Below are 14,519 nucleotides of genomic sequence, written 5' to 3'. Positions count from 1 at the left end.
ACACAGTAAATACTGTCACGTGTGTTTGCGCTTACGTATTTACACGCGTCCGTCCATAAAATGACAAACTTTATTTAGCGTCGGCGGTCTACACTCCGAACGCTATACGCCCCGCGCTCAGCCAAGGGGCCCCCGTAAAAAGTCTTTATTTAACCCTGGCCTTCCTGAAGGGAAGAGGTCTGAGCCTGCCAAACCCATGACAGTAAGGCTCGCAGGCTGCTTCAGTCATGACGCTATTAGTTCTGTTGTGACAGGCACAAGTGTGTACACGCACACACACACACACACACACACACAAATGGACGCCAGGCCTGGTCTGAGTTAGTTTCAGGCGCCGTCATGGTAACAAGGCAAGTGTGTGTGTGTGTGTGTGTGTGTGTGTGTGTGTGTGTGTGTGTGTGTGTGTGTGTGTGTGTGTGTTCGTGTCCCTATACTATACTATACTATATTTACAGTGTATGTTGCGTGTGCGTATTGATGGTTATGTGTGTACAGTATATAACTGTATATATGTGTGTGTGTGTGTGTGTGTGTGTGTGTGTGTGTGTGTGTGTGTGTGTGTGTGTGTAGTGTATACGACAGGGACAGCATGCTGTAGACTGGGAGAGATGTGGTACTGCTGTTAAATTAACACTTAAAGGGACACTTCACCCTTTTTGCAAAAACATATATGTTTATGACGTTTAGAAGATTTAGAACACTTTCCTGGGGGTCTTTGTGTGTGTAATATGTGGTTTTAGAGTGTTTCAAAGATTAGGTTAGGTTTAGGTCTACAAGTTAAAAGGGGAATACCACTCATTTTCAACATTGAACTATATGTCATTAATATACCTTAGAGTTCCCCCCCATTGTATTTAGCCTAGAACTGGAGGTCTAGAACTTGAGGTCATGTGATCAATGACATCATGAAGATGCACTCTGCAAGCCAAAGAGTACATCTTCGTGATGTCACTGATCACATGACCAAGTCAAGCACTCGCGGTTTAAAGCGGACTAGACAGCAAGCATCTCAGAAGTGTTTTTTCCTCACATCTAAGAGTCCAATAATTAAGAATCGTGTGAGAGAATTGTGATCTCAATTCTTAGGGAGAGAATAACAAGTTTCACTTTTGTACACACATGGGCCTACTAAAAAGCCCGTTAACTTTCTGCTTTGGGTAAGGAAATCCAAGCAATCGACCACAAACATATGATTTTCTTTCTTCTTTCTTAGCTAAGCTTATTAAATAGATAAAGGTTTTTAGTGGAGCCAGGGGGCTGTGAATGATACGATTATTCAATATTACATTTCTACTATGACCACAAACTTCACCTGAGGGCCAAGTGAGGTCTTGCATTGATGTGGGTGAGGTTACCAGATTTAAGTTATCCATTTGTAACTCTGAGTGTACAAATGGAACTAAATGGACCCGTAATTTGTACCCACTCAGAGTTAAATGAACACTGAATGTTACTGTGTGTGTGTGTGTGTGTGTGTGTGTGTGTGTGTGTGTGTGTGTGTGTGTGTGTGTGTGTGTGTGTGTGTGTGTGTGTGTGTGTGTGTGTGTGAGAAGAGGTAGATGCATAGGCAGGGGGTCTATGGTATGTGTGCACGTGTGTGCGCCCGACCCTCCTCCACTCTCTCTAATGAGAGTTCCTCGCTCTGACAAGACTCTCCTGTGATAGGCCTTTGTGGAGGTGAAAGGTCGGAGGTCGCGTCAGAGCAGATTAGGTGGGGCGAAGGAGAGGTCACGAAGGGATGCGAGGAGGTGGTGTGTGTGTGAGGTGGCCCTGGATGCCTGTGTGTGTGTGTGTGTGTGTGTGTGTGTGTGTGTGTGTGTGTGTGTGTGTGTGTGTGTGTGTGTGTGTGTGTGTGTGTGTGTGTGTGTGCTCTGCTCAAGGCACAATATTCTCAACCTGGGGTTTTAAATCAACACTTTACTGTCAAGTTATTTTTCCATACATCTCTCCTCTACACACACACAAACCGAGAAGCAGACGTAGTAGTCAGTGTACACCAGTGGTGGAAAAGGTACTCAAAGAGTATTGGTTCCATTTGTACACTCAGTTTAAGGGGGTCCTTGAAATGAAAACGTTTAAGAATCACTAAGTTAGTCCTATATGGAGTCATCTTGGTCTGGGCCTTTACTTAGGGACGGCAGGGTTCAGGGGGCAAGGCATGGAGAGCTGAGACAAGGGTCGAAGCAAAGCTGGAGGCTTTGCCTGGAATGTAGACTCCTCTGCCTCCTCCGTTTCTCTTCTGTTTGGAGCTAGAGTTTTTATTCAGCAACATGGAGTCATGGAGAGGGGAGCCAGGGTCTTGGCTCACTAGGGAGACTCACACACACAGTACACAAGCAAACAACACTCTTAATGCCAAGACACAGACACACAAACAGAGCCCCAAAAAGCATGCAACACATAAATACACTGGTGGATTAATATACAAGGTCTGTTAGTTTGTGTGTTCTGCGTGTTATCTGCCTATAATCTGCATTTAATTTCCCTGTGCGTTTGTGGGTTCATCTCTCTCTCTCTGTGTGTGTGTGTGTGTGTGTGTGTGTGTGTGTGTGTGTGTGTGTGTGTGTGTGTGTGTGTGTGTGTGTGTGTATACTGGCACACGGGTTTGATAACTTCACCCCTAGTGGACCTAGAGAGCCTTGTCCAACACACACACACACACACACACACAGCGTCAGACATTGGACTGGAAAAGCTGTCATGACGCATTTACTGTGGCCAGAACATTCAACCAAATAATCACAGTAATAATACAGACCAGACACACACACACACAATTCACCAGTTGGAACACATATGCTTAATGTGCGTTAACTTGTCCTATACTTGCCTTCTCTTCTTTATGACACACACACACACACACACACACACACACACACACACACACTCACTCACACATACACACACGGTTAATCTCCCTCCTTATTTTTCCCATAGACGTTTCAGAAAGTATACACATGTATGCACACATACTGTATATCCCCACTATTTCCATAGTTTTTTTGAGTGGTGCAACCACTCAACCAGTGGTGCAATCCGCCTATGTATGTGTTAATGAGCACGAGTATGACTATTAGTACCAGTAGGGGCGCTGTTGTGCCAGAAAGATAGTGCTGTACTGTTGCCTGCTAATGAGAGAGAGAGAGAGAGGGGGGGGGGGGGGGGGGGGGGTGAGAGAGGGGAGTTGCACCACTCAGTTCACACGGGTGTGATTATCATCACACAAAAGTAGTGAAAAATAGCAGAAGCTCACAACGCTCCGCCTCTGTGAGTTTTTAGAGCAGATGTGTCACCTTTTTATAATAATAATAATAAAAAGGGACGGTTTTGGACACGGGACGATATACATTACACACGAGTCGACAAGACGGACACACACCCCATCTGAACGTCAGAGTGTGAGTGTTCAGAGTGTGGAGACCTTGGTCACACCCGCCAGTCAGTCGAAACTAAAGTGAAACAGACAGGAGCTCCTGCCGTATAGAGTGGCTCACGGCCTCATCATATGAAACAGGACGGCGGGCCCTGCAGTGAAACTCTACCCTGTGGCACCGTGACGGTATAGCAGCTCTCTGGGAGAGCCCGGGGGCCTCAAAGACAGTGCTTCTCAAAGATTCCCACGTCGAGGACCCCCAAATTGATATGAATTCGGCCTCAGAGCCGCATTTGAAAATGTTTGGTGCCAGGGAACCCCCATAAGAGAAAACTGTTCCCTCATTTTTTGCTGGCAACCCCTGAAGGACCTGTGGGGGGTCCCAGGACTTCACTTTGAGAACCCGGTACCAGTAGGCCCGTCGGTCTGCTTAAACTGAACGCTCTCTTCCCACGTTTTGCGCTCCCTCCTCCATCTCTCTCTGAGGCCAACCTGACCGTTTGCTCTCTCCACTCGGTTCCGGTATCTCTCAAATGCTCCTTTTCAACCAGATGGAGAAGGGAATTCACCTAGACTTCTACATGTAGTCATCTTAAGATTGAAAGCCGGCAACAGTCAGAAACCACAACTCCTAACATTTCCCATTGCCCATAATTCAGCCCTCCGTTGGGTCTTGCGACGATTCTAAAGCCTGATTTACACTTTGTCACACAACAGTGTCCCGCTGCCTAAGATATGTCGTGATATACAAGCCAACACCGCGTTGCAATGCGACGTTATAAATCAGGCCTAAGGCGAGCAGGGCTCAGCGACGAGAGACTCGGTATGGTTGGCACAGCAGGGGTCCCCGAGGGCCGCCTCTTTGTCCAAGACACATGGTATTTCACTCATGGTAATCAATACAAGGGCATGCAACACATGGACAGTCCTTTAGTTACACACACGCACGCACGCACACACACACACACACACACACACACAGACACACACACGTAACACCCACTTACAGGTCTCATTCCCTCACACAGACACAGGCAGACACAGGTCAAAGGTGAAGGTCAGTGGGTAAGTGTCAGGAGAGGAGCATGGTGAGGGGGGGTTCTGCCGCCGGACAATTGAAGCACGTGAGGGGTCACTGGGTGAGCGAGTGTAACGGTACCCGGGGCAAAGATTTGTTTTGTGTGTGCGTGTGCGAGGAGAGACACATTTCTCAAAACAACCGTACTGTCCTGAGAATGTCTTATAGACTGGCAATTAGGCCCTCTGCTTTTACCCGACAGGATCAAATAGCTGCAGCGATCACACTGTGGTGTGTGTGAATGTAGTGGAGACACAATTCCACAGCCGTTATGATTGGATGTGTAAATGAAACGTGCTTTTTTGGGGAGTTTTGGCGAAAGCGGTGGTGTGACAACAGTGGCCCCTAGTGGCGAAAGACGAGAACTGACTGAACAGTGAACACTGTTGAAGCCATTAATAAATAATAGAAAGTGACAGTCAAGTCAGTCAGTCGTGGTGGTTGTTGTTGGTGTCTGTGTTCATTATTATTACTAATATTGTTATTATGTTTGGGCAAGAGATCTACAAGCTCATAGCACGCCACCGAGTGGCGCGCTACGAGCTTGTAGGTCTGCTATTTTTGAAAAATCGAAGAACGACTGACATAGAAACATAGCTTTTTCAGAAAACTGTCAGGATGTAGAAGACATTTTTAGAATCTGGTCAAAATGGGTTAATTAATCGAATTATGGAGAAGAGTGGAGGGTTCTGTTGAGCTAGGACTAGATAGTATAATCAATTAAATAAATGAGTATGATTACGGTGAACTGATAGATCACCAGGGAGGATAAGAGGCAAACCTGTTCTTTTTGGAATGTTCATCCTTTCCTTTCTTCACTCCAAAGATCCTGGTGATCAATGTGCTGAACAGAAGAGTGGACGAGTTCCTCACCTGAGAGAGAGAGAGAGAGAGAGAGAGAGAGAGAGAGAGAGAGAGAGAGAGTAAAGAGATGACAGAACGACAATGATAAATTCACATCTCTACACTGTATCTACTAAATGGCAAATGGTGCATTTATATAACGCTTTTATCCAAAGTGCTTTACATAGATTGTGCATTACATTCACCCATTCACACCCACAAATACACACATGGCGGGGGAAACCATGCAAGGCACCAACCTGCACATTGAGAGGGGTTAGGGGTTCAGAGTCTTGCTCAAGGACACTTTGACAATAACTCTGAGGGAGCCTGGGTGGAATGGGTAACCTCACGGTTCCCATCCGGTCACTCTACCCCTGAGCCACAGCCGCCCCACTACAACTGAGAAGAGAAGAGAAGAGAAGAGAAGAGAAGAGAAGAGAAGAGAAGAGAAGAGAAGAGAAGAGAAGAGAAGAGAAGAGAAGAGAAGAGAAGAGAAGAGAAGAGAAGAGAACTCACAGCCCAGACAGGGGAGGTAAAGCCCAGGACGGCAGCCTGCATGCCCTCAGAGACGTAGGGGATGATATTCTCTCCCAGACGAGTGTCTCTGTACAGAGCCCTCAGGATGTTCAGGGCATGGACCTGTGGGGAAAGGAGAACAAAGCATTGTTTTCCCTCCAACACACACATCTGTTTTACTAACTAGACAGGAGTCAGACATCAGAACGAAAGGAAAGAGTGGAACGAGGACCTCCGACACAAGTCTGGAGCTTCGCTCAAATTCTTCTCAAGAGCCTTCAAGCAAGGCACCGAAACCCTGATTCACTGGAGACTTGTTCCAGATCACTCAAACCAGCTGAATGCTCTACATGAGTAAATACTGCCATAAGAAAGACATTATTATATCAAAAGAAATCAATGCAATTAGATCTGCTAGTTGGGAAATGAATGAACAATCTTAAGCCAGGATATTGAAGGGAAGGCCTGTGATGTGATGTGAGCCTGGCCTTCCCAGATGAGAGCTACAAGGATTGACAACTCAAATTGAGGGAGAATTAGGTTTGTAGTGGGGCATTTAAATACAGTAAGTCATCATACACACAAGTATAACAAACTCATTCATGGCCCAATTTAAAGTGCAGATGTTAGAGAAATGTGAATCTACAGTCCACTTAAAACCCTTTTTCGGCGGGAACCCCTTTCGGTGTTTCATTATGTTCTACTTTAGCTATTGAAAAATAGCAGATCTACAAGCTGGTGGCTTGTAGGTCTGCTATTTTTGAAAGAATTAGACATAGAAACATAGCTTTTTCAGAAAACTGTCAGGACGTAGAAGACATTTTTAGAATCTGATCTCAGGTCAAAATGGGTCAAATCCTATATAATGCACTTCAGTTGACCAGGATTACTCAGGGGTCTATCTTTGCACCCCTGCAATTTTGGGAACTGCCCATAGATCCGAAGTCCCGTTAGTCCGAACATGCACTGCTCCCGTGCTTGCGGTTAGGTTTAGGTTTGCTCCCGTGCTTGCGGTTAGGTTTAGGTTAGGGTTAGAGATAGGGATAGTAATTTCGGAACAATGAACCTTCTGACTAATGACACTGCACCGCAATTTTCCTTCTACACCAAATGTCTTAGCCGAAAACACGTTGCATTATCATCAATGAATAATCCATGAAAATAGCTGGTCTGCAGCAGGGCTCGAGATTAACGGCGTCCCGACGTCCCGGGGACTGTACAATATCTATTTGGGACGTAAATGTATCTCATTCGGGACGGTTTCGGGACGAGAGGAGTTTTTACACTGAAAATGCGCATTTCGTGTGCAGCGATGAGCAGCATGAGAATTTGCCGTGCCGTCAGAGTCAGACAGTTGACAACAGCAACAACAACGCACACACTACATTCACCCAACGGAATCATAGGAATTATATTGCTTTTGCCCCGTGGATGGGACATTTAGATTGAAAAACTATCGGTTGGAAGCGTGCATAAAACCATGGTTGTGTGCCACAGAAAGGTTCCATATTGACATGGGGCATTGGGGCTACAGTACTACACCAACGTTTAACGTTAGCTTCCATGCTAGGCTTGCTAGCTGGCATCGACATTAAATAATATGTTGGTATATATCCTCTGAAGCAACAGATGTTTTCTAATGCTCAGATTGTTCTGGAATTGCTGCCCCAACACTGTGGAATGCACACCCCAAAACGCTCTCATTCCACAGTTTTTATTGATTGTATTTATTATTATTATTATTTATTGATCCTTCGTCTTAGTATTCCCCCTAATAAAGTTGTTTTTATTTGTTTTCTCATGCCAACCATGTAATAGACATTTGAGTATTCATATACCTGCATTGCTGCACGTTATCAGTTGGTCTTGATCAAGTAGCATACACCAAAGTTTTATAAGCTACTGTAGTCACTATTCATTGATTCACTGGTAGGCTACACCAAAATAACAAAATCCATTTGAAAAGAAATATCACTGTTCTCAGGTCGAATATTGATATGCGATTAAAATATGATTAATTTAGATTAATTAATTACAAAGCCTCTGATTAATTCGATTAACATTTTTAACCAAGCCCTATTTTTCATCTGGGAGCATTTTGACTAAATCAGTGTATCTACAGAAGAAACATGAAGCCAAACAAATAATGTACTGCATGTATTCAATACAGTACATTATTTGTTTGGCTTAATTGTATTTATATTACAATAGGAATACAGTTATTCATTTCACAATTTGAGTGGTGCTTTTTTGTACCACACCCGTCCCGGGGAGAAAACCCGGGACGGTATACATTTACTTCGGGACGGTTCAAATTGTATTTTGGGACGGTTCCGGGACGGTGGTGAAAAAAGTTAGTCTGGAGCCCTGGTCTGCAGGCTCACAACTGCTTGTAGATCAGCCTTTTTCAGTGAACGTTCATCCATTATGACATATGGCCCAGAATAGGGATGCTAGTAGTAGTTAGCATAGCATCATGCTACACTAACAGGTATACCTGGGGGACAGTGGAGTGGTCAGTGTCTCTGTTGGTGGAGGGCATGGCCAGAGCGGTCAGCTGTCTCATGGTCATCTTCAGCAGACTGCAGCTGGACGCCTTGGGCTCAGAGGACAACAGGGCCTGGGGGATGGTCAGTGGAAAGAACAGATAAAGTCATTCATCACTCCCAAATAATGGCCATTTCATTATAGCTCAGTGGTGCCTTGTGGTTGTTGGAGTTCCTGCTCCTGATATCATCATCATCATACTATAATTCAGCCAAAGTCTGTGTGTCTGTGTGTGTGTGTCTGTCTGTGTGTCTGTCTGTCTGTGTGTGTGTGTGTGTGTGTGTGTGTGTGTGTGTCAGAAACACTGTCATAGCTCCACACTACCTGCACCAATGACTCCCACTTTTCACACAGGCATTGACCATAATAATATGGAGGTCTTAACGGAGCCCGTTTTTCGATTTGACACATTAATGATTAATATGGAGGTCTTAACGGAGCCCGTTTTTCGATTTGACACATTAATGATTAATAATGAATTTATTAGTGAATTAAAATGTGAAAACGCACCCAGGGCGCAGTACCGGCAAAACTCCTCTCCCTGGAAATCACGTGTCACCAGTGTCACAAGTGAATTGCATTTTGGGACGGTCACTGATTAATACTGGGACACAGTTTTCTGCGCAACATCTGTTTCGACACCACACTGTCCGCTCCCTCCTCACCACCTCCTTCGCCGTGCCGTACACATGAGCTACATGCACGCAGCTATACTTTCGCAACGCACGTGTGTGTGTACTTTCGCCACGCGTGTGTGTGTGTGTGTGTGTGTGTCTCGCTACCTTCGCAACGCACGTGTGTGTGTGTCTCGCTACTTTCGCAACGCACGTGTGTGTGTGTGTGTACTTTCGCCACGCTCGCGTGTGTGTGTTTCGCTACTGTTTTTACAATAGTAATGGGGGTCTCATGTAACTCAGAGACAGCGTATACAATTGACCCATTTACACTCACATTTAACAGACATACAAATGCCATTCAATGGGGGCTCCACAGGCCTCTTCACCTTTCAAATGTCTCCACGTATATATCTGTGTGTATACAAATATATTATACAAGTTAAAATGAAGAGCAATTAAATATATTTATGGGGGGAAATTGTCCATACAACGGGTAAGGACGGGTAATGAGGACGAAGGATGCAGTCCTGATGTCCCAAAAAATCACACCCGTGTGAACTGAGTGGTGCAACTCCCCCCCCACCCCTCTCTGTATCTCTCTGTTAGCAGGCAACAGTGCAGCACGCTCTCTCTCTCTCTCTCTGTTTCTGGCACAACAGCGCCCCTACTGGTACTAATAGTCATACTGGTGCTCACAGTCACATAGGCGCATGGGTGGGTTAACGTCACATAGTTAGGTGGACACGGACATTGCTGTTCCTTGCTGTTGCACCACTCAAAAAATCATGTGAATTCACAGTGGAACAATGGGAATGATGTGGAAGTGAGAAGAAAATGGAAGGAGAGAGGAGGGTATCAGGAGAGGAGAGGAGAGGAGAGGAGAGTGGGAGTGCTGGTGGGGCGTCCCGGGCTGGTTCAGACCAGCACGAGGGCTGGTCTGGAGCCAGCCTTCCCAGGCCTCTCCCTCTCTCTCTCTCTGGAGGAATGTGGCTCACAGCCTCTGCCAAGGTGTTGACTTCAGCTTCTCTTCAGACTTCCTCTGTTCGCTCACTCACTCTCCATCCCCCCCTCCTCTCTCTCTCTCCCTCTCTGATCTACTGTACCATTTAGCAGATGCTCTTATTCAGAGTTTCAGTTTCAGTTCAGTTTTATTTTGGTCATAAAAAAACGAAAGAAAAAACTAAAAAACATTACATTACATGTATTCATTTCGTCGTGTTTTTTACACGGTTTTTTTGAGTGGTGCAACCACTCCTATAACCAGGAATGTCCACATGTATCATGTATCTTGTATCAGTCATCATGAGCATGAGTGGTGTGCGCATGCGTGAAACCAGCAATGGCCAGCAATATCCGTGCGTGTGTGTACAATGCGCGCCTCACATCTTGTGCTAAATAAATAGCGTCAATGCTAGCGAGCTAAAATATAGCCATCCTTGCTCTAGAAAGCACCAATGTTTCCATCTAGACCACCGGATAATCAGCAAAGACCTCCGAACATCGCGCTAATTGACCAAACCATGGAGAGAGCCGTAGATTAGGAGTTATTGAAGCTTTTAGTCTGCCTGTATAATGGGAGGTGGACGGCAGCTCGCATGCGCGATCCGGTCTAGGAGGTATGCTAAAGAAGGAAAGGCCGACCCCCGTGGACGGCAGCTCGCATGCGCGATCCGGTCTAGGAGGTATGTTAAAGAAGGAAAGGCCGACCCAAAATAATAATGAAAAAATAGTTGTCAGCGACGCGGATTGATATCCATGAGAGAGAGAGAGAAGGGGGGGAGAGAGGGGAGTTGCACCACTCGGTTCACACAGGTGTGCTTTTTTTTAATTTATGTACTAATATGATTAAAATATGATTAGTAAATATACTAGGTTATAATAATGTTCTATACATATCTATTATTTTAGATTTATACATTCTTTTAAATGTATTCATTGAGCTACACTTTTTCAGTTCATTGTCTAAGCCGTTCCACAGTTTCACACCTCTTACGCTTATACATCTCGCTTTTTGGTTAGTTCTTGCCTTAGTCCCCCTGAATATGCCGAATCCCCTGAGATTGTACCTTCTCTCTCGAGCCTCAAACAACTCCTGGACACAGGGCGGAAGCGGTCCGTTATGTGCTTTATACATTATAACTGCTGTTGAGAGGTCTACCAGATCATGCAATTTTAGGGTGTGTGATTGAATAAAAAGTGGATTTGTTGGAGCGTAATAATCAGCGTGATTTATAATTCGGATTGCTTTCTTTTGGAGAAGAAATATGGGGTTGATGTTTGATTTATAGTAGAGTCACTTGCAAAGTGTAAGGATTAGGTAAATAAATGGCATGGCAAAAATATATATGCTAATGACAGGGTCATGTAAATGGATTGAGAAGAAAACATTTCACTGTTTATGGACGATCAAACATACTGTACAAGTAAATATGTAAACATCATATGCTGTAACTATCAAAATTGGCTGAAGAGGTGAAAAGTGAGATAGAAAAATGAGCAGGGCGTCATTAGCTGATGTAAGTGGCCAGTAAGGTGGTCAGGGGTAGATTATGTTCTGAGGGTATGGGGCTGCCATGCTCTTCATTGTCTCCACCAGGCCGAAGACATGGGGAGAGAGTATGTTTTGCACAAAGGTTGTTTTGTCAAAAAGTACTGTTAAATATCCTATTTAATTTATAGGGAAATAACCTTTTGATAGATAAAATAGTAAGCTTAATTTTTGAATTTATTTCTGAAGCCAATTTAGGGACATCAAAAAGTGGTTAAAAGTCAGGACACATAGGCTGAATAATATTGCTGATAAAGTATCTGCCCAAGGGATATAAGGTCTGAGGACTTAAAACCAGCTGCCAACCAGGTGTCTTGTGAGTTTCTCATCTTTGTTAATCTTACTGCAACACATACGCACTAGGTAGTAGGAAGCCTTTCAGACAACATACAATTAAGCAATATTACACGAGAGGGTGTGGTTTAACGTGATTATTGCCACGACAGCGATGCGGTCAGGAACGAGACGTAATTATACAGTTACCCTTAAAACTAAGAAAATCGCTGAAAAAACATATTTTTTTTAATGACAGATGTAGTCACTACGACCACAAATGTCCCAAGAAACTAGCTTGCCTAGCCACCGAGTTTGCTAGCGCTCTGGGAAAACAGAGCAGCTGAATTATTTGTTTTGATTAGGTGTGGAGTGGTGCTCGTTTGAACCACGGCTAGAAGGCTGCTTCAACCAATCAGATTGCTTCCTCGAAAACGACCCGTTGTATAATATTCAGGTTAATACTGCAGTCATTTATTGGCTGCTGTCCACTTCCATATGACGGCCCTATACTGTACATAATAGCAGCCATATGAATGTCCTATACACCCATAATATATAATCTGGGTAAAATAAGGCATTAGAGTCATAGTGTTGTGTACATGTGAATTTGATCTGTTAATGCTGCAGTATGATGTAATCAGAGGTAAAGAGATGATGGTGGGTTAATATCTAAAGTCAGTCAAGTGTAAAGGCAGGAAGACAGACGAGAAGAGATTAGTTGTTGAGGGGTCAACAAAAGGACAGTGTGTGCGTGTGTGTGTGTGTGTGTGTGTGTGTGTGTGTGTGTGTGTGTGTGTGTATGTGTGTGTGTGTGTGTGTGTGTGTGTGTGTGTGAATGAGAGAAAGTGTGAGCTGCGAATCAGAGAGAGAGAGACAGGGAGAGAGAGACAGAGACAGAGAGACAGGGAGAGAGTGAGAGACAGACAGACAGATGGATTGATTAAAGACTCAGCGTTCTTCCGGTGAGAGTACACCAACGGTGCGCCAAATCTGCTGATTACACTGCTTACAAAAAGTAAGCATGAATGCATGCACTCACACACACACACACACACACACACACAGAAAGTCCTCTCGTTGAGATGCCAAAACTCTACACTTAACCCTTACTATGATTATGTAGCAGCACATCACACAAAAATAAACCGCCTTTTCATCATCATTTAATGAAATTAAGATGTAGAGGATATTCTAAATGTACACTCCCTTACACACATACACAAACGTACATTAAAACCCTCTGTGTTCATTTGTCCATGTGGAACTGTGACAGCGTACCAAATGGAACCAAATCAACGCGGTTCGATTTGAACACGCGGGAGTTAAATGAACCCTACATATTTTACAGTGTAGAATAGACACACACACACACACCTGGATGTAGAAGGGTATTCCAGCACTGCGTCGCGTGGCACACAGTTTTGACGAGGGGTCACTGGACTTGACCTCCTCCAGGACCTCAGACAGCCAGCGGGCAGGCAGCTGCTGCAGCGCACGACTCCCACTCCTAACACACACACACACACACACACACACACACACACACACACAAAGGTCAGCAGTCGAAACATACACTTGATCAGTTGGGTAGGGTTGACATAAAAGCAAAAAGGCAACCATGATGGTCAGCTGAACATGGTCAGTTCCATTGTTTTGAACCTTTGGAAAAGTGTAAACACATTGTGAACGCACACGCGCACACACACACACACACACACACACACACACACACCTCTTGTCCAGTTGCACTGTGCTCTCAGCTGACCTATTTTGAACACCACATTTGCAGGTTAATTATAATAACAATTGAGGTAGCTTCAGTTGACTTCTCAGTCACACAGAAACATAATTAAAGAGGCAGTGCCCCAATTTTGGTTTTGAGTGCATGTACGCGTGCGTGCACGTGTGTGTGTGTGTGTGTCTACTCTATGGAGTTGACATTACTACTCTAGAGCACCTGGTGTGGTTAAAATGTGCTAGGATGTCTTCCCTGTGTATTCTGTTTATTTTCGTAAGCTGCAAGCTTCTCTATTTTAACACTGCCTTCAATTAAGTTGAATAGTTAAAATAGGTAATATACAAGGTAGACGACGCCACATTGACAGCGGTTAATACCAATTCAGGCCTGATGTCGAAATAAAAAAACTCTGAAAGAATATATATTAAAAGATTTGTGCCGCATTTTCACGATTTTTCTAAAATAGCTTGAAAAATAGCAGACCTACAAGCTCATAGCGCGCCACCGAGGGGCGCGCTACGAGCTTGTAGGTCTGCTATTTTTCAATAGCTAAAGTACAGTATAACATAATGCTTAGTTAAAACACCAAAAGAGGATCCCGCCCAGAATGGGTTAATACCAATCTCTCACCCAGATCTCTCTCTCTCTCTCACACACACACACCACACAGAGAGAGAGAGAGAGACTGCTGGTGAAGAATGTACCCTCCTGTTCTGTGAGAAGCTGTTGTTTTAGCAGGGTCAGTGGACCGAGGAGGCCAGTTCAAACAGTCCAAGGTGGAGGACAGACCAAGGGCATATGGTGGGCTCGTCTGAATGCACACACACACACACACACACACACACACACTCATACTCACACACGTGCAACTAAGAGAGAGACACTCGTAGCCTGGCATTGCCAGACTAATATATCACAGAGTAGATTTGTCTGGTTTCCAGGCTAAGACAGCTGATCTGTCCGTATGTATGAAAAGAGCA

The 14,519-nt window shown here is 44.5% G+C and overlaps 1 protein-coding gene across 2 annotated transcripts in view; it reads right to left on the bottom strand.

Moving 5' to 3' along the window:
• Positions 1–14,519, bottom strand: part of thada (THADA armadillo repeat containing) — a 135,125-nt gene that overhangs the window by 83,855 nt on the left and 36,751 nt on the right. For both annotated transcript variants that reach the window (XM_083775633.1, XM_083775632.1), the window contains 4 exons: positions 13,176–13,308; positions 8,311–8,433; positions 5,814–5,936; positions 5,233–5,324 (listed from right to left, as the gene is read on the bottom strand). In XM_083775633.1, coding sequence (XP_083631759.1) covers positions 5,233–5,324; positions 5,814–5,936; positions 8,311–8,433; positions 13,176–13,308 — 471 coding nt within the window. The remainder of the gene's footprint in view (positions 1–5,232; positions 5,325–5,813; positions 5,937–8,310; positions 8,434–13,175; positions 13,309–14,519) is intronic.

Source organism: Protomyctophum parallelum (assembly GCF_964188405.1).
Source record: "Protomyctophum parallelum genome assembly, chromosome: 10".
Classification (NCBI taxonomy): Eukaryota; Metazoa; Chordata; class Actinopteri; order Myctophiformes; family Myctophidae; genus Protomyctophum; species Protomyctophum parallelum.
This window is presented reverse-complemented; position numbering and strand designations above follow the sequence as displayed.